The 20,591-nt window shown below is 43.9% G+C and overlaps 1 protein-coding gene across 1 annotated transcript in view; it reads right to left on the bottom strand.

The window, feature by feature from the left end:
- The window catches only part of DNAH8 (dynein axonemal heavy chain 8), a 548,480-nt gene that overhangs the window by 98,394 nt on the left and 429,495 nt on the right, over positions 1-20,591 (bottom strand). Inside the window, exons 68-70 of the mRNA XM_074989796.1 lie at positions 18,803-18,979; positions 14,953-15,120; positions 1,502-1,714 (exon numbers count right to left, since the gene is read on the bottom strand). Coding sequence (XP_074845897.1) covers positions 1,502-1,714; positions 14,953-15,120; positions 18,803-18,979 — 558 coding nt within the window. The remainder of the gene's footprint in view (positions 1-1,501; positions 1,715-14,952; positions 15,121-18,802; positions 18,980-20,591) is intronic.

Here is a 20,591-nt window from a genome sequence, read left to right as displayed (position 1 = left end):
ACATAGAACAGGAAGGTAGCTCTTAACTCTTTCCGGCTGTTTTACTTTAATCCAAGTAGCCTTCAGTGAGAGAGCTATGCCTTTCACTCACAGAGCTACTGCTGTGTTGGCTATGGATACTCATGTTAGTTCTTCTAATTTAACAGATTTCTGTAATTTTTGTATATGTAACATTTTAGCTCTATCTAGCAGTTTCCAGTAAGAACCTCTGCTGCCTTCAGTGCAGAAGACTAAAAGGAAACCTTTAATTTTGTTTGGAGGGAGGACAACTTTCTTTATTTTTTTAACCTTCTTTCCTCATTTTATCTGGTTTCAATTATTGTCTTGTATCTCCAGTTTTAACATCTTCAGGTAGGACATCTTGTGGGGCTGTGCTCTAATATCATAGCTGACACACAGAAAAAACAGGCAGCTTTAATTTAATGAGGCTTAAGTGCTTAACTGCAGACTGACTAGAAATCTGGATTGGATCAAGGCTACTACTGGTTTTGCTCTTCAAGGTAAGACAAATATTATGCCACCTCAGAAGTCAAACTAGAACCTCATTGTGAAAAAAATGGATAGAACAAACTCAGCAAGCTGATGCTAAACATCAAGGCCATTGATCAAGGAAAGGATCGGGCTGAGGTAGCATATTACTTCAGAATTGCAACTGCCACAGACAAGGACCCTGTAGTCTCTGTCAAAAATGTGATGTTAATCAAATGACTTCTTTTCCTTTTTCAGTGTTCCTTGAAGAACTCTTGGATCCATCACTAAAACAAGAAAAATCAAAATCACCCCCACAAGTGTCATGCCTAATTTTTTTTCTTACCGCCTTAAAGCCAAATGAAAACAACCTCCATGGGAGTACCATGGCTTACTAAATATAAATTGTGCTTTTTGTTAGTTACATTTTTGTATGCCAAAAGTACAACTTTTAAATACAGATTTCTTATCTTCAGCTATAGTTGAAGAAATTAAGATTTCTAAAATAACAAAATTGGCTAAACCCTACTAAATTCAGTTCAACTAAATTACAAAACAAACAAGAAAAGGCCTTCCTCCTGTTTGGAAAGAAACAAAGAGTAAAGAGACAGTTTACTATGAAAGCCCAGCAGTTCCAAGATTCAAAGGGTCTACAAAGCAAAGCAAAACCCATTGCTGGCCCATGGCAGCTTGCCAGGTGCAGGCTTCAGGACCGTTTCATTGTTGTGTAGACTTCCCGGGTTTATGGTGAAGCCTGGGCTCTTGGACCCTATGGAATCTTAAAGTTTTTAACATTTGAAGGAGCTCCCTGGCATTCGTCATATAAACTTTATGAGGAAGGTTAAAATTATTCTGGATCTTTGAGGGAGAGAGAGTGAAAATCCATTTATTCATTCCATGACAATTTTCTGACAATTTAGAAGGTTGTTTTTTTTCTGATTCATGCCATTTTTTTTCTGGACTAACCTTGATAGAAATAATACATATAAACATTCACTAATTACAAGTATAAAAACAATGGGTTTTTTTTTACCTTAAGAGGTAACACTTCTCTGTTAATACCATAAAATGTTGCCATGGCTTGTGTCCAAGACAGGAGTCCGGCCACATTACCACAGACCTTTTTGCCATTCTCAAAAGTATAGTCATCCATGTTAAAATAAGGCTGTAGTAATTCTACTGTTTCTTCATTGATACTATCTTTAGCAAATTGTTGGAGACTCTGCAGGAATGGACCACTCATAAGCTGCAAAAACAAAACAAAAATCAGCTTTAGTATCTACTGATAATCTACATTGAAAAATTCAATCTTTTGCGACTGAGTAATTGTTAGAAAATGACCTTAGAGTAGAGGAATGAGCTCTCCAGTTCAATAAATATGAAGAGCACAAATTTCATTGCACTTTCTCCTGTGCTTTCATTTAACTAGTCTTTCAAGTGTTTTCAAGTTAATAGCAGTTGCTTTCCAATAACCGTTCTTCAAAAGTCATCTCTGTGTAATCAAGGCTTCTGGAATGGTATCCCCTGGTGAGGAGCTCACCTAGCTCTCTTCAAAGATGCAGCAACTGCGTGTGTGTACATGAGTGATCCCTCATGGGAGTGATCGTAAGGCACTCATATCTATTTAAGTAATCACAGTGCCTCAACCTACTGAACTTCTCTTGCACCACAAAGACCTATCCATGTAAAGAACTCCAAGGTAGAGGGGAAGGTGGGTACAAAGTGTGAATGCACAGAAGTAATTCTTTAAGATTTTAAAGTTATTCACCTATAACCATAGTTCTCTAAGATTACATCTGCATATTCAAACAATGGGAATGTACTAGCTATGCAGTATGAACAAAAGAACCTTTTCAAAGTAGTGTCTGTACTGGTCTCGTGCTCCAGTTGTTCATCTCATTATTCACCTCCTCATCGTTCCAGAATAAAACAACTGGATTCAAGATGGATATTGATAAGTTTACAAACATGATTATTTGATGAGATTGCCTGTGAAAGCTTGGGGGTGGAGTTGATGACGCAGGAGGTCCCTTCCACTCTTACAGTTTATAGATGTTTTGCGAGAGATGCTATGAAAGGAACCAAAGTGCCTTGACCATTTCCATTCCTTCCACCACTTGTGCAAGTCCACAGTTACAAATAAGGCACTAAGAAAGAGGGCAAGGAGGGCAAGAGTGTGTCAGTGTGCAGAATCCATTTTGAAGAACTATGATTAAAGATGAGTAACAGTCATTTCTTCCTCAATGCGTCTGCACATTCGGACTCTTGGATTAGTGTGATAAGCAGTACCTCTGTCTCCAGATGGTGGAACCCTGAGTCTAGGTAAGCAATTAGTGTAACAGCATTTTACTAAACTGAGAGGCAATCTGGATGTCAGATTTAGGCAGTAGTGTTTTGTAAAATTGGAATGTGTTTAAGGAATGACATGGAAAAAGACAGTTACCTGTTCCGTAACTGGTGTTCTTTGAGATGTGTTGCTCGTGTCCATCAAAACTGGGTGTGCACTACGTATGCCTGGTTGCTGGAAAGCTTTTTGCCCTAGCCAGTAGCAATTGGGTCAGAGTGGAGCACCCTGGAGTGGCATCGATACGGTGACCAATATGTGCACTGCTCGCCCTACATCGTCCTCAGTTCCTTCTTACCGGCTACTCCAACAGTGGGGAAAATGGGTGGGTTTTGGAATGGACATGAGCAACACATCTCAAAGAACACAAGTTACAGAACAGGTAACCGTCTTTTCTTCTTTAAGTGATTGCTCATGTGTATTCCAAACTGGGTGAACATAAGCCAATGTCTAGGAGGTAGGGTTGGAGCACAGGAAGAAATGTATGACAGCCCTGCCCACTGCAGCATCTTCCCAAACCTGCTGTGTGAGTACGTAATGGGCCATAGACATACGAATCAAGGATCAGACGGCTGTCCTGCAGATATCCTGGATACGAACGTGGGCTAAGGATGCTGCAGAAGCTGCTTGTGCTCTGGTAGAGTGAGTCCTGATCAGGTGAGGGGGAACCCCCACCAGCCTGTAACATTCTTTAATACAGGTCACTATTTAGGAGGAAATCCACTGGGAGGAGGTCAGAAGACTTTTCTCTCTGTCTGCCACCACCATGAAAAGCTGCTGTGACTTTCTAAATTGCTTGGTCCTGTCCATGTAGAAGGCTAGAGCCCTTCAAGCAAGTAAACTCTGTTCCCTGGGAGAGGCATGAGGTTTTGGGTAAAAAAGAAAAGGGCAAAGAAATATCCTGGTTGACGTGGAAAGAGGAGACCACCTTCGGCAAGAATGCCAGGTGGGGTCTCAGTCTAACCTTGTCCTTGTGGAACACTGTATGGAGTGGATCCACCATCCTCAACTCAGATACCCTCCTGGCTGAGGTGATTGCCACCAAGAAAGCTGTTCTGTAACTTAGAAACAGCAGGGAACAGGAACCATGGGGTTTGAAGCAGATATCCATGAGTTTTGACAATACCAGATTAAGATCCCACCCATGTAGAGGGGCCCACACCTGTGGTATGACCCTCTCCAGGCCCTTGATAAACTTTTTAACCACCAGGCCTGAGAAAACTAAGAATATCCTGGGACTGCAATAAAGTCTGAGAGGGCCATTACATGAACCTTGATGGAGGATAAGGACAATCCTGCTTGACTTAAATGCCATAAGTAGTCCAAAATCATGGGTATCAAGGCCTGTAATGGGGACAACCCCTTCTGAGATACCCAAATGGAAAACCTTTTCCACTTGGCCACGCAGGCTGCCCTTGTGGGAGGCTTTCTACTGTTTAACAGTACCTTCCTCACTGGGCCTGAACATGATAGCTCTATGGGGGTCAACCATGGACCTTTCAAGCCATGAGGTGCAGGGATTGAAGGCTGGGGTGCTGTAAACACCCCTCCTACTGTGTCAACAGGTCCAGGAGTAACAAGGGTGTCAGTGGGTTGCATACCGACTACTGGTGTTGCTGGGCTCATGCCGTTTTAGCATTACTGGCAATAGTTTTAACCAGGAGTAGGGCCAACCTCATTGGGACTGAAGAGGGTAAGATGTTCTTGACCTGGTCCATCTCATCTCTAACCTCCCCAGCCTGAACGCCCAGGGCTTGGGCCACCCAGCATAGCAATTGTTGAAATGCCTGGCCATCCTCGAGGACCATGGATGCTGAGGTGCCCGCCACTGCCTCATCCAGGGAAGAGGAGGAGGATATGCCCACTACCAGAGTGTGTGATGGTAAGACAGGCAGGCCCAAGTTCCCCACCTGAGTCCCCAACACCACCTGCTGTGCCTGAGGCACAGTGCCCAACAATAATGGTAACAAGCTTGGTACCAGGGCAGGTGACACCAAGATTATTTCCTGTTGGAACAACACCTAGCTCAGTACCTGTCCCAAAGGTGCCGGTAACAACAGTATCTTGGGGCCCAGAGTCAATGTAGGGGGTACCCAAACTGGCTGAGATGGTGCCTGCATCAGTGCCAATGGCATTGGAGCTAATGAGGCTGAAGGTGCCAATGACGAATCCTCTGATCAGTAAAGCGGCTTCTGAACCTAGTCCAATTGTGTGTGGGGGGGGTCACCCAATGATGCAGAGTGCGGCACCTGGGGTCGCTCCTGGAAATGCTGAAACAGAAGGTGTCCTGGACCGGAGTCCTGCAGCCTGCCCTGATGCCTTGTGAAATGCCCATGGGTCCAAAACAGCCACTGTGTCACCCCATGCACAGTTGGTGGCCACCTGTTATGATCTGAGCATCTACTCCACTGCCTACGGCAAGTACAATGTGATGCAGGCAGGGAGCTCCCACTCCATGCCAAACTTGAGTAGTATGAGTCCGATTCTGACACTGACGCATCCAACGTGGAAGACCAGGGTGGTGTATAGGTCTTGGTACCTGCACCAACACCTGCTAGACTGGCAAATAAAGCACTTGAAATGGAGCCACCGTTGGCACGCTGGGTGGGTGAAACTGGTCCAGCACCAGATATCCTGACGATGCCGACAGTGAAGACATCTGTGTGACCACTTGGTTCAGTGTCAGTATCATGGGCAATGCCTCACACGAGGGTATAGGCTGCTCTCCACTTGATGCATGGTAATCCTGACTCTCCTCCGGCAGCGATGGTCCTGGACCCATAATTTGTAATAAGCCCTGTGCTACTCTGAATGCCTCTTGTATTGAGGGCAGTCCAGGTGAGTGCAGGCTTCTGGCATGTGCCCCATGACCTAGTCCATGGTGTGGTGCGGCAGATGGCTAGGTGACATCTTTGTAATTTGCCACAGAAGGGGAGTGTCCCCTGTTATGCCTCTTTTTTTCTTGAGGCACCAGGGATTGGCTCCTATGGTGCCTGGGAGCAGTATGCTCCAACCCCTGCTCAGGTTGCTGAGAGTCCTTAGTTGGCACCAAGCCCAATGACGGCGCATGTGCGCTCTGCACCGAAGAGGCCCCACTACATATCCCTAAAGGAGAAATGTCCAGCTGCAAAGACACCTCCATAAGCAGGACCTTAAATCGCTGCACTCTGTCCTTCAGAGTCCTGGGTTTAAACTTTTTACAAATGGAACACCGGTCTCCAAGAAGCTCCAACAAGTTGAGTGTGGGTCACTCTTGGGCATCCACTTACCACCGTGACAGGGTAAGGGAGGGGGAGTGAGTACAAGAGGGAAAAGCAGGGCTGGCAAACAAACAGGTGGGAGAAACTGGGGAGGAGACTGCCATGGGTCAGTTGGGGCCAGATGGTCCCACTTAAGACTGCCTTTAAAAAAACCCTTTTCCCAGTGGGAGGGGAGGGTAATTGAGGAGAGTCTAGGAGGCAAGTGGAGAGAAGCAAGGGTAGTTTTCCAGAAACAGCAGAGTGAACATTACAGTATTCAATGAGAAAGTAATACAGGCATGGATGTCTGGCAAATTCACATCAGAGAATTGGTCACAGTATAGTTTAGCGTAATACAGAAGGGTAAAAAATTACCCACTGACATCATCAAGAAATCAAAGAGAAGTGAGGATCCAGAAGCATCTCCAAATTGTAAATCCTTCTTTACAAAGGACTGAGTGACCCCTTCAATAATGGGGAAGCCCTACCCCGCCACTGCCCCAGACGCTTCCCTGACCCACCAGAAGCATCTTCATCTTGTCAGCACTGAACTTCAACAAGTAGGCACTAACCACTCACACTGTGAACTATTTACAATCAATTAAGAATTATTTACACTACAAACAGAGGCTACCAGCTAACAGTTAACCAGAGGAAAACAGCTCCAGCAAGCAACAGCCTGTGGGGAAGGAACTGAGCAGGGGCAGGTTGAGCGGTGCATATATTGGTTACCATATCGGTGCCAATCCAGGGGCCGCTGCTCCAACCCAATGGCTTCCAGCTAGGGTAAAAAGCTTTCTGGCAACCAGATGTGCCAGTACACACTCCTTTTGGAATGCACTTGAGCAATCAATTTAAGAACTGCCTATGCCTTTTTGGCATGTGATTTAAGCCCCCTAGGAAAGGAAGAGAGCTTTCTCTTTTCTCTATACAAAGCCTAACTTGTGCAGACAGTACTGTGATGTAACTGATTGTTCTTTATTGTTATCCCATAAGAGATACAGCATCTTGAGGATTTCCTAAATTATATGCAGCAGTTTAAATAGAAAGCTAAAGCTTTCTTAGCATCTAAGATGTAAAGGAAGGCTACTCACCCTCTGTGCAGAACACAGCCATTCTTTGAGTTCTTTGAGATGTTGTCCCTGAAGGTGCTACACTTTTAGATGCACTGGCACCACTGCACCACCTGGTCAGAGATTTGTTGTAGCAGTGCCCCACGCTCACCCCCACCCTGACTGGCTGTGCATACAGGGAACAGGTATGAGACACCTGGAGCATTTACTGAGCATGCGTGGCCAGCTGGCTCTTCAGTTCTTCTCTGATTTGGAACCCGAAGAAGGAATCCAAAGCAGTGCAGTGGGAAGAGGGTGGGTGGTGGAGCACCCACAGGAACAACATTTCAAAGAACCCCAGTTACTGCACAGGGTGAGTAACCTTCCCTTCTTCTTTAAGGGTCCCCATGGATGCTCCACCTTCAGGTGACTACAAAGCAGTGTTACTGCTTGGAGGTGGGACTTTTGGAGGGTGTAATTTGGCTGATGATAGTACGGATCAGCCAAATGCAGTATGTGCGTCAGTAAAGGTTTGCATAGCATAATGCTGAATAAACATGTGAGCAGATGCCCATGTAACTGCCCTGTAAATGTCCTCAGTGGACATACCCCACAGGAAGCCTGTGGTGGTGGTCATTGCCCACGTGGAATGGGCCATAAAAATGGTAATGCTTTGTCACCTGGTGCCTCTCACAACTATGTGATCCCATGCGTACACCCACCAGGAGTTCTTTGTCAAGTTTGTTGTAAGCAAATCTTATGCAGACCGAGATCCATTTGGACAGCCTTTGCTTGAAGATAGACATGCCATGAGATCTTTTGGCCAAGGAGACAGAGAGCTGGGTTGTCTTGCAGAATGGCTGCGTTCTCTGCAGGTAGAAGGCCAAGGCCTGGTGGACAAAGAGGGTATGCACAGCTCTGTCCCTGTCATCAGTATGAGGTTTAGGAAAGGAGACAGGCAAGTATACTGTCTCGTTGCAATGGAAAGAGATAATTAGTTTAAGGAGCAATTTAGGGTGGGTGCAAAGGACTACTTTGTCCTTGTAAAAGGTTGTTTATGGTGAGTCCAACATTAGTGCACTGATCTCTCCTACCCTTTGTGCCGAGGTGATTGCCACAAAGAAAGCCACTTTCATGAACAAGTGCAACAGAGCACAAGGCTGTTGGCTCCAAGGGTTTGGTAGTTAGAGCTCTGAGGACCAAACTGAGGTCCCATGCAGGTGTCGGTTCTTTAATATGTGAGAAAGTGCTGTGGAGGCCCTTGAGGAGCCACTTGACAGATGGGTGGGTGAAGATGGAATAGTCTTGGATAAGTGGGTGGAAAGCAAATATGGCTGCCAGGAGAACCATAGTGTTGATGGATAGGTCTGTTTGTTGAAGGTGGAGCAGGTGAATAAGTATGTGTGGGATCCCTGTGTACAAGGGATCACCTGGTTGAGAGAAGCACCAGGTAACAAAGCATTGCCATTTTTGTGAATAGGTCTTCCATGTTGCAAGTTTCCTACTGTTCTCAAGGAATAAATATAAATGGAGATACACATTTCCTAGAACCACAAGTGACTGTGGGAGATCATCTAGCCCAGTCCCCTACCTTCTTGGCAAAGTCAAGCACTATCCCTGACATCTATTTACTCCAATCCCTAAATGGCCACCTCAAGGATTGAGCTCACAACCCTAGGTTTAGTAGGGCAATGCTCAAACCACTGAGCTATCCCTCCTGGAATACTCAGATTTCCAGTGGATAGTGAAGTTGTGAGTCTGTCAGCTAACCAGGAACCCCACATGGAAGTAAAGGCAGTCAATGGCTGGGTGGTGAATGGACCCATTCTGCTGGGTTAAGAGAGAAGAAACGGGAGGAAGAGTGTATGGGGGGACATCTGGACCGCTGTAGAAGTTCGGAGAACCAGATCTTTCTGGGTCATCTAGGTGCTAGTAATATGACCCAAGCCCTGTCCTGCTTTATCTTGATTACAACTCTCTGGATGAGAGGAATCGGTGGGAATGCATATGCTAAAGATGCATTCCATATGATGTTGAATGCATCCCCCAGTGAATCACACCCCAATCCATGTCTGGAGCAATAGTGGAGGCAGCATGTGTTGACACTTGTGACAAACAGATCCACAGTTGGGAACCCCATCTGCAAAATAGGTGGTAGATGGTGGATCTGTTCATTTTCCACTCGTTATCGAGGGGAAAACTGCAGCTGAGATTGCAAGTAGATTCTCTCTGCCTGGTATGTAGGCCACCAAAAGGTGGATTTGTCGAGAGATACAACACTCCCACAGCAGTACTGCTTCTTGGCAGAATTGTTGGGAGTGTACTCCATCCTGTTTGTTGATGTAGTGGATTGTCATCGTATTGTCCATCATCATGCGGCCTGTCTTATTGATTGTCTCTGTGGAGAAGTGCATGCAAGCATACCGTACTGCTCTGAGCTCTAGGAGGTTGATGTGCTTGAGCTGTTTGTCTGGTGACCATGTACCCTGAACCAATATCAGCCCTCTATGTGGGCACCCTAGCCTACTAGTGAAGCATCGATCTTGATCATGATGGTTGGGGAAGCTTTCTGGAAGTGAATCCCTTTGCATATATTTGTGGCTGCAACCACCAACTGACAGAGTCTCTTACTGTAGTTGGGATGCTCAGTATTTTGTTCAGTGGGTGCGCATGAGGCCTGAACACTGATCTGAACCTGAGGTGTGCATAGGGTAGGACAGAGATCGCTGATGCCATGTGACCGAGGAGAGACAGACATTGCCAGGCATTTACGCTGGGTCTCATCTGTGACATGAGGATGAGGTCTTGGATTGCCCGTAGTCCGTGTTGAGGCAGTGAGGCTGTGGCTGTATGGCAATCCAAAAGTGCCCCTATGAACTCAAGTGTGTGAGTTCGTGTCAGGGTGCACTTTGACAAGTTTATGCATAGGCCAAGTTCAGTTGAACAGGGTTCTGGTCAAAGCTATAACTCGTTGGCTCTGAGCTAGATAGTGACTTTTTACGAGACAATCATCAAGAAAGAGAAAGATGGTAACTCCCTGTGTTCTCGGATGTGCAGTGAAGACCATTAAAACCTTAAAGAAAACCCTTGGTGCTGTGGACAGACTAAAGGGTAGCACCCTATATGGGAAGTGTCATTTCACTACCATGAATCTGAGGAACCATCTGTGTGATGGGTGAATGACAACTTGAAAATAAGCATCGTGGAGATCGAGAGTGGACAGCCAATCCCCCTTCTGTAGACTAGAGTTACCATCTTGAATCTTTGATAGAGTACATGCCAGTTTAGATTTCTGAGGTTTAGTATGGGTCTCCAACCCTATTTTCTTTTGTGTAAGGAAGTAGCATGAGTAGAACCCCCTTCCCCTGTGCTCGGTGGGTACCTCTTCAATGGCTCTCAGCTGTCAAAGATGTTGTGCCTCTTGCAAGAGCACTGTCTTGTGACAGGGGTCCCTGAAAAGGGACGGGGATGGGAGTTGGGGTTGTGAGATGAATGGGATGATGTAACCAGTGCGCACAATCTCTAAGACCCAGTTGTTGGTTGTGATGGCTTGCCATGCAGGGTAGAATGCTGCTAGCCTTGAGCTGAAGATGGGTGTGGCTCATCCTGGAACCTGCAGGTTATAGGGACCATCCAACTCTTCACCAAATCTTTCAAAACTACTGGTGCGCTGCAGCCTGCCGGGTCAAAGACTGATCTGTGGTTTGTTTCCTCCTCAATTGTTTCTGGCATCATCTGTTGTCATAGTGTCTGTTGTTGAATGGAGATGGCTTATACCCGTAACTAAATTGTTTTGTTTCCATTTTGCAGTGACCATTTGGATGCTCAGGGTACACAAGGTGACTCTTGAGTCCCTGAGGGAGTGAAGTTGTGCTGTGTTCTCTGCAAAGAATTGAGATATTTCAAAAGGAAGGTCTTCCACAGTGGTTTGGACATCCCTGGGAAACCCAGACAGTTGTAGCCGGGACACCGCTTCATGACCACTGCTGATGGTAGGGACCTAGCTGTGATGTCTGCTGCATCCAAGGCTGACTGGAGCACTTTTCTTGCAAGGAGAAAGCCTTCTCCCATGAGCGCTTTGTATTGGTCTCTCTTGTTATCTGGTATTTTCTCTACAAAAATATGCGGTTGGTCAAAAACGTGATGTGTGTATTTTGTAAGCAACGCTACATAATTAGCAATGTGAAACTGTAAGCTGGTGGATGAATAGGACTTTTTCCCCATGTTGTCCAGCCTTTTCCATTCTTTATCCCCTGGGGTAAATCTGGAATTTTGCTGCTTACCCCTCTGATTTACGGCTTCTACGACTAGTGAGTTGAAAGGTAGGTGGGAGAAGAGAAATTCAGCACCTGTAGAGGTCACATAATACTTTCAATCTAGCCTCTTTGATGTACATGAAATAGAGAATGGGGTGTTCCACAGAAGCCTGACTGGGTATAAGAGGTCTCTGTTAATTGGTACTGCCACCCTATTTTGGGTAGATGAATGTAAGATGTTTGTCAATTTGTGCTGTGTATTCAGTAGAGCAGAGAGGGATATTGCCAGCCTATTTGAGACCCTCCTAAAAAGGTCCTGGAATGACGGGTTGTCATACTACAGGAAGGTGGGTGGTAGCGTGATAGAGTCCAAGGAGGAAGATGAGGGAGAGAATTGTGGCAGTAATGGAGAATATGACCGTCTCCCCTTGTATACTCGCTGAAATCATCTGCCTCAGAAATCTTGGACCTGTCCAGCAATTGTATGCTGGGAGGACGAGGTCTATTTGGTGGCAATGGCTGAGATAACAGATCGGAAAGGGGCTGCTGGTGAAAACTGCCTACGGGTCCCAGTATGGCCAATTGGGTGGCATGGGCAGTGGCACCCACTGTTGTTGCCATTGCCATAGTTCTAATGGCTTAAGTGTAGAAGATTTTTTCTATTGTTCTCTGAGGTAAAACGTCTTCTTTTGAGTCAGAGAACCTTGCTGACACGGAAGCTGGGTTCATTGAATGAGAAAACTTTGAGCTGTGTAGAGAGCCATCAGTGCTGAACAACAGGGTGCCTGGTACTCAGGTGAGTGAGAGCTCCCCTGCTGCTGTGTACTGTGGTAAGAATGGAGGAGGAGGGGGCATCGGTACCAGAGCCTCCTTTGCTGTCACTACCAGCATCACAGTAAATGCTGGAGCTGCGTTCAGTGCTTTTACGCACTCCCCTCATGCTGGTCATGTCAGCAAGCTGTACATAGAAGGCAGTATGCGCCATTTCTCACCTGGTTTGTTCTTCAGTGATGGAGCAGTGGCTGCATTAACAAGACTCACTACTTTTTACATTGCGGCAGGGTAAACCCTCTCCTTATGCACCCAGCCAACATGGCTTTAAAACAAAGCTCTGTTTGCTGCCCCCTTTTAAAGAGGATGGGCAGCAGTGCAGTGCTTTGATTATCAGGGAAACCAACTCAGATGAGGTATGTGACCTCTTCTTAGTTAAAGGGGATTTCCCCTTATACCTAGGTCTTGTAAGTGTCAAAGTCTTGGCATTAGCCTCAACACCCCTGTGAACAATGCCTGAGATGTTGTGCAAGTCAGCTGGTTTAAGTGCTTGTTCCATCTCCCAGATGTTGCTGTCTCACTTTCCTAGAGCTCTTACTAAGTTTCGTAAAGTGTGGACAGTTGTTTGTATTGTGTTGCTGCCCCCAGACAATGGATACAAGCAGAGTGGTCATCTGAGATAGAGATAGAGAGACACCCTGCAGGATGAGATCTTTTTAAACCCTGGAGAGCTGGGCATGCCTGAGTGAAATTGACCAGACCAGGCTCCGCAGTGAAGCAGAGCTGTTGAAAGCGGCTAGAGCTGCCTGAGAAAAGCATTGGCTCTGGCCTCTCTCTGTTGTTGTTTTTTTGTTCTGTTTTTATTTAGGTAAGGTAAGTTGTTCTATTTTTTTCTTTCAAAATAATTGATTGAGTGTATGTGAGGGGCTGCTCTGCTGCAATTGAAGCCGATGGCAGTCAGAGAAGTAGGAGATATTTGTGAAACTACACACCTGTCAAATTCAATGCTTCATGCCTTTACAACATGAAGGTGAGCATTTTATGGTAATACGACATAGTTCTTGCTCTCAAGACTCATGCCCTGGCACTGCATGGGTCAGTTGCTTTTGGAAGCAGGGCACACCTCACACTTTGAAGTTCTTTAAAAGTCACCTATACCACCTATTGGACTTGGCTTGATGCTTGCAGGACTTCTTGGAAAGAAATGGAGGGATGTTAAAAGGAGCCTGCTTGAGAGGTGTTGTAATAGAGAAATCAGATAATTAAAGCATCACTACACTGCAATTCCTCACTTCAAGAGACAGAACCCAAAGGAGAGCAACAAAAGTGATAAGAAGGTTGGAAAACCTAATGACTAGCACAGCTATCTCTCTGTTACTAAGAAAAAACATGTTTAGCAAATAAAAGACTGAGCCAGGACATAATTAACAGTCTTTGAATATGTAAAAGGCTGCTATAAGGAGATGGTGATAAACAGCTCTGAGTGTACACTGAGGGTAACTGTACAGCAAGGGATGGTCAGGTTAGATACACATTTGGAAAAACTTTCTAACTATAAGGATAGTTGATCATTAAAACAGGTTACCTAAAGAGGATGTGGAATTCTCATCTTCGAAAATTTTTAAAAACAGGTTAGACAAACACCCTTCAAGGATGGTTTAAGTATACTTAATCCTGGACGAGATGAATTCTTGAGGTCCCTTCCCATTCTACATTTTTACAATGCTACAATCTGTTTTGCTTTTTCCTCATAAAAATGGTTGACTTCTTCAGAAGGCTCCAAGGCAGAACACAGACTGAAGAAAGCATAGGAGTCTGCTCAAGAAGAAGTGCAGCTGGACGTGGAGACAGTATCTTTGATGCTGATTACTTGTCATTCTGTCTAGTATGTTCCAAGCGCAAGGCAAAAACCTGTTGGTCCAATGTATTCAATAAGTAACAACAGAGTTCAGATTCCTCAGCTCACGGTTCCATGACTCAACCATAAGATCAACTTTTCTGTCATTTCCTCACCCATGCTTTGTGATATGTAGTTCTTCTACTAAGCCAAATCTTCATATGGTTTAAACTGCCACAGCTTCATGAAAGTCAATTGAGCTACACTGGTTTACCAGCTTAAACGCCTGCATGTTCGCTATTATTCCTATTTTATATTGTAAACTCTCAGAACATGTGTATTAGCCAAAAATTTCAAATGTAGGTAACTCAGCCTTGGTCTGCACAAAGTTTTTGTACTGGTAATGACTATGTTCACTAGTTTAACCAAAATAGTTATACAGATAAAAACCATAATGAGGACCTCATTACACAAACATAAAGGTTTCTTACAGTGGTATAGTTTTCCATGTGGAAATATAGTGTACCAGCACACTTCATTTGTAACTTCATTTGTAACTTCACTCATACCCAGGGGCTGTATCTGTTTAATTAAACCTGTACACATAAATTAGTTCAATTTATGATGCAGACAAGCCCTAAATAAAAATTCCCTGATTTGCAGAGGATTGGACATAGCCCTTAATGTGTCTGTGCATTAAAAGTTTAAACAACACACTTGCCACTAAGCACATAGCAAAATTTGTTATCAAGTAGAATTTATTTGGAAAAAAATAGCAAATAGCAATAAAGGCAGTCTCAGAAAGACAAATAGCTTACCAAGGTCCAGATAAGAATATAGAACATTTACATACTTATACTGCTCTAAATGCTTATGTTTGTTCTCATATTTTAAGGATCCATATGTCCCTATTTCAAAAAAGGATTTAGCACCACAATTCACAGATGTTATTGTTCAAGAGTTTCTTCCTGGAAATTCCACTTACTTTTAATGATTCTCCCCAAGATGGTTTACAGCAAGGTTTTTCTGGATCCATTGTGACTGGGTCTATTTTCTTCTGGAATAGTAACAAACAGCAATCCATAATCCTCATGATTAGATGAGGGGGTTTTGCAAGTTTCCGAACTGTAGCAATATCCACTGGTTTGATAGTCTATAGCGGGGGCGGGGAAGGGAGAAGGGAATTGGATTTATTGCTCAGTACCATTTCATATATTTTGGCATTCAATATCATATTAGTTATTGTTTTTATTATAATTTTTGTGCTTGAGGGAAGTTTGATTTATGACAATATGGCACATTTGAGTTACGAGGATTACTTTACTAAACTTTATAATTTTATGCCACTGAAGCTTATTTAAAGAAATATATGCTGCACAATTTTCTCTATCAACATGTGACAATCAAAATTAAATACAAATAATACAGGTATTATGGCATTAAGCTGCTATATTTAACGCTGAGAATAAATTAATTGTAAATTGGTGTTTAAGTGTAAGGTCCATGGCAGATAAATATATGGGCTAGAATATGGCTAATGTGGGCATCTAGTAAATGGAGGAACTGAGAAGGCAGGGCCACTCATGTGACCCACTCTCTAGCCTCGGTTGTGCACAGGATGTGCAGTGATGAACAACCAAGGCTAGTGAGTGGGCCACATGAGTGGCCCTCCTTCATGCCAGTGGGCTGCAAGATTGAAACTGGCATGTGCACTAACCATGGCTCAGGAATAAGATTAAATACATTGTACTTGATTGTCCTCCTTTATCATGCACTTTCAACATAAAGCAATACATTATTGGGGCAAATTAAATTATCAGCAAAAGTAACATAAGGAAGCTGAGGGAGTTTATGGCTCTCACAACTCTGTGTGCAATCAGCATGCACCTCACCTCACACATACCCGTGCTTTAAATGTGTGCCATTTCTCATTTCTGATACTTCACCCTCCTCTCTGCTCTAGGCCCCATCTCCACTCCACTCTTTTCCTCAAAACCTCTCCTGGCATCTTCCCTGCCTCGTCCCCCGAGCACAACCCAGCCCTTCTCTTTCCCCTCCCTCCCAGCCCTTCTGGAGCTTGTGTGCAGCTGATTCATAACCCAGACCTGTTCCTCCCACTCCCTCCCAGAGCCTGAATGCCATGTATCAGCTGACTCTAGGCAGTCAAGCTCTGGGAGGGAAGAATGGGGACAGGGCATGAATCAGATGATTCACAGTGCTACAGAAGTGTCAGTAGGAAAGGGGAGAAGTAGGTAAGTGTAAGGCTCCTGGGCACAAGAGAAGCAAGGCAGTGGAGGAAGAGGGTACATGAACCACACAGAGAACCTTGATGAGCTGCATGCAGCCAGTAGAGCACAAGTTGCACACCAATGTACTTAAGTCCTGTATTGGGCTCTTTGCTTTCTATTAGTATCACTTGGAGACAACTGCTTAGATAAATATTTATTTAAATGAGAAACCAATCTGTAAATGAAGTGATGTGATTGCGGAAATACTGTGTCAACTTATCAAAACCAGAAGCCTAATTTGAGCCAACAAAACATATTCATGCTGCTCTTTATATAGCAAAGAGGAAATTACATCTACAAAACAGAATTTTCAGGGTGCATACAAGAGTTCTGAAATGCATACAAGAGTTCCTTTTACAGCAGAAAGGGACCTAGGGGTTGTGGTAGATGAAAGGCTGGATATGAGTAAACAGTGTGCCCTTGTAGCCAAGAAGGCTAATGGCATCCTAGGGTGGATTCGGAGGAGCATTTCAAGCAGATCTAGAGACGTAGTTATTCTTTTCTGTGTGGCACTGGTGAGGCCAAATCTGGAATATTGTGTTCAGTTTTGGGCCCCCAGTATAAAAAGGATGTGGATATGCTGGAGCAGGGTCAGTGGAGGGAAACAAAAATGATTAAGGGGCTGAAGCACAAGACCTAGGAGGATAGGTTGAGGCATCTGGGCTTGTTTAGTTTACAGAAGAGAAGACTTAGGGGTGATTTAATAGCCACCTTCAACTTCCTGAAGGGGAGCTATAAAAAAAGAGGGTGAGAAACTGTTCTCAGTGGTGTCAGATGGCAAAACAAGGAGTAATGGTCTGAAGTTAAAGAGGGAAGAGTGTAGGTTGGATATTAAGAAAAACTACTTCACCAGGAGGGTGGTGAAGCACTGGAATGCGTTGTCTAGAGAGGTGGTAGATTCTCCATCCATCAAGGTTTTTAAGTCCTGGCTTGACAAGGTCCTGGCTGGGATGACTTAGTGGAGGTTGATTCTGCTTGGAGCAGGGGGCTGGACTAGATGACCTCCTGAGGTCCCTTCCAGCCCTGTGAGTCTATGATTCTATGATAAGTCTGGCCCATCCTACTACCAACATAGACGTCAGTGTTTCTCAGTGGATAAAGTTTGATTTTTCTTGCTTATGACTGACTGAAACCTTGTCTTAGCACAAGTGTCACTAACTGGAGCAGATGACTGAATCAATATGACATATTGATTCTTTTATGACTCAGTACTACTTCCTGCATTCTCCATGGTCTTCCGCTTGTCAACTGTTTACAGTACAATGGAATGATTAAATTAAGATTTGAAATGCAGTAATTCTTCATCATTTGTTAATTGCTCTTCTTTTGATACCTCTGTCCCTCTTTTTCTATTTAGTTCCAGAAAGATTTACATAAAATCCATTAGTGGGAGAGGAGGCATCCATCCTTCAGCCGCCACTCTTGTTGAGAAAATATGGAAAGATATATGTAATCTAACAAGGTAAAGAAAAGCCATTATTCTCACACTAAGGCTGGGTCTACCCAGGGCTCTGCTCAGTGCTGCTGCAGGCAGAGCTATGCAAAGTGAGCTTCTCGGGATTGCAAATGGCTGCTTATTTGCATGCTCCTGAAGCTCATTACCATAGCCACGTGGGAGTTTGGTGATGGCAGAAGGGGGTGCTGGCACTGCAGAGGCCGTGTGGACATCCCTTATGCCTGAAATGTTATGACAATAAGCTTCAGGAGTATGCATATAAGCAGCCATTTGCAATCCCAAGAAGCTCACTTTGCATAGCTCTGCCAGCAGCAGCGCTGAGCAGAGCTCTGTGTAGACTCAGCCTAAGAAGAAAATACTTTCAAGTCAGAGTAGAAGGCATTCTAGATTCTATTAACCCCTCTAATAAATTACTACTAACCTCCAATGTTTTTTTGTTCTGGCAACATGATTGGCTGTGGGGTGCAGGGTGGGAAGCCAGATGAGTACAGGATCCTATTTTTTTTTATACAAAGAAGGCACTGCTAACCTCCCATAACTGCTTTTCTTTGAGATGTGTTTCACATGTCTATTCTACTCTTGGTATATATATGTCCCATGCAAAATAGTGCGAAAATTTTCCCTCAGAAGTAGTCATCAGAACAGCTTTGAGTACTGTGTGTTGCTGTGCATTATAACATGACAGTTTAACAGGCCCAGCCACCCCCATGTTCCCTATGCTTTTTTGCTGATGCAGAGGGATAGGAGGGCAGGTCATTGAATGGATATGTATGACACATCTTGAAGAACAATAATTATGGAAAATTACTGTTTTTTTCTTTTTTGGGGTGATGGAACATTCTCAAAGATTCGCAAGTCATAAAGTAGGAGGAAGGTTTGGAGATCATGTACACACAGACTGAAGCACAACTTTTCCAAATTAGGATTGTCTGTAGAATAATGAGTGATGGCATAACGTGATGAGAAGGTATGAATGGAACACCAAATGATGGCTGTGAACATAAGGTGGACCCTTGTCTGGATGATATTAACCATTCTCCCATCATAGGCAACAACTCTTGGTAAATTGATGAAAAACTAACTTTACTCACATTCAGTGCAGCTTCAGCTTCTTCTAATGCTGGTCTAGCTGCCTCCAGTTTGGTCTCTGCTATCACTTTTTCTGAATCTATTTCATCTACAATCTTTTGTGCTTTGTCCTTCACACCTTGAACCTCATTTTTTACCTTAGCTGATGCCTCAGCGCTTACTGTAACTTCTGCCAGCACCTATCATTAACAATAAATAAATAAAAATAAATAATGCAAAATAGGGACTATAGGAACCAATTACTACATTTACAAATGAAATGAAATCAGAATACAGGAGGAAAGTTTCTTGGTTACAAATAGTACATATGTATTTTTACTATGAAATATAAATTAGCAAAATTTCATGAGTAAAGGTGGCAAAAATGTTACTCCACTGTAGTACCTGACTGGGATCCTTGTACCAATTTAATGATAAGAGGATGTTTCAAGGGATCTTCTTGCTGCAAACTAAGACAGTAAATTATTTTCCTACTTTCTGTGGACATGCAAAATAACATCTCACCATTTTCTTTATAACAACCATATTTGAAGACATATCAGCCCTGCCACCCAATCTTCTTTTCTGAAGACCAAGCATGTCCTTTTTTAACCTTTCCCCATAGGTCAGCTTTTTAAACCTTTTGTAACTTTTGGTGCTTTCCTCTGGACTCTCTTTAATTTGTCTATATCTTTTCTAAAGGGTGGCACCCAGATCCAGACATGGTACTCCAGCTAAGGTTTTATCTGTGCTAAGTAGAGTGGTACAATTACCTCCAGAATCTTTCATATAACACTCATGATAATACATCACAGAGCAACATTAATACTTTTCACAACTGCATCACATTGTTGGCGTATATTCAATTTGTGATATACTATAACCCCAGATCCTTTTAATAAGTTGAGATGTATGGGAGGGCTACTACCACTTTTCTAAACATCCCAGTATTCAGTTAATTAAATTGCCTGTAAAGGGTTAAACTAAGCTAGTGGGTTCTGTATTGGCAAGTAACCAGGTGAGCCAATGGGAAGAGAATGGGGTTTCCCATCCTATTAGAGACATATCTGTGGTGATTATCACTGACAAGGTGCTGGATGAAAGGATTTCTCTGTAGGAATTGTCCTGGTCTGTCTGTCAAGAAAGGGACTCTTTAATCTTGGAAGGCACAGAAAGGCATTTTTATATGGTGGAAATATGGTCTATAAACTGTGCCTAGCCACAGCTGTAATGGCCTCATGTGGACGTATGTGGGACTATAAAGGTGGTTGTGGCCATATGGCCTAGGAGTTGAAGGTAAAGCTTTGCTGTAACCTGTGGACTGTGCTGCACTAAGGAGAGACCAGGTCTGTGATAGCAGCAGCTCTCTGTAGTGGGAGTGATGCTGTACCAGTTCTACAGTTTGGGTGAGCAACTATGAACTCTAGGTGTTGTATGGGTGTCAGTGTGTACTTTTGAAAGTTCAGTTGTAAGCCAAGCTTGTCAAACAGGGTTCTGGTTATGATAAGCCCTTGTTCTGTGTTGAGAAAGTAAGGCCCTTTTAGTAGATATGTCATCCAGAAATAAGAAGATGACAATCTTCATTTTGCCCAGATGTGCTACAACCACTGGTAGGACCTTGGAAAAGATTCATGGGGCAGTGAAGAGCTCAAAAGGGAGAACTCTGTACTGGAAATGATAAATCAGAGGAAACGCCTGTGTGCAGGAAGTGTAGTAATATGGAACTATTCCTCCTGTAGGTCAAGGGCAGACAGCAAATCTGCCTTCTCCAAGGCCGGGATTATAGTGGCAAGTGTTACTGTTTTGAAACGT

Source organism: Carettochelys insculpta, chromosome 3 (assembly GCF_033958435.1).
Source record: "Carettochelys insculpta isolate YL-2023 chromosome 3, ASM3395843v1, whole genome shotgun sequence".
Taxonomy (NCBI): Eukaryota; Metazoa; Chordata; order Testudines; family Carettochelyidae; genus Carettochelys; species Carettochelys insculpta.
The sequence above is the reverse complement of the archived record's forward strand: the minus strand, read 5'-3'. Positions and strand labels throughout refer to the sequence as shown.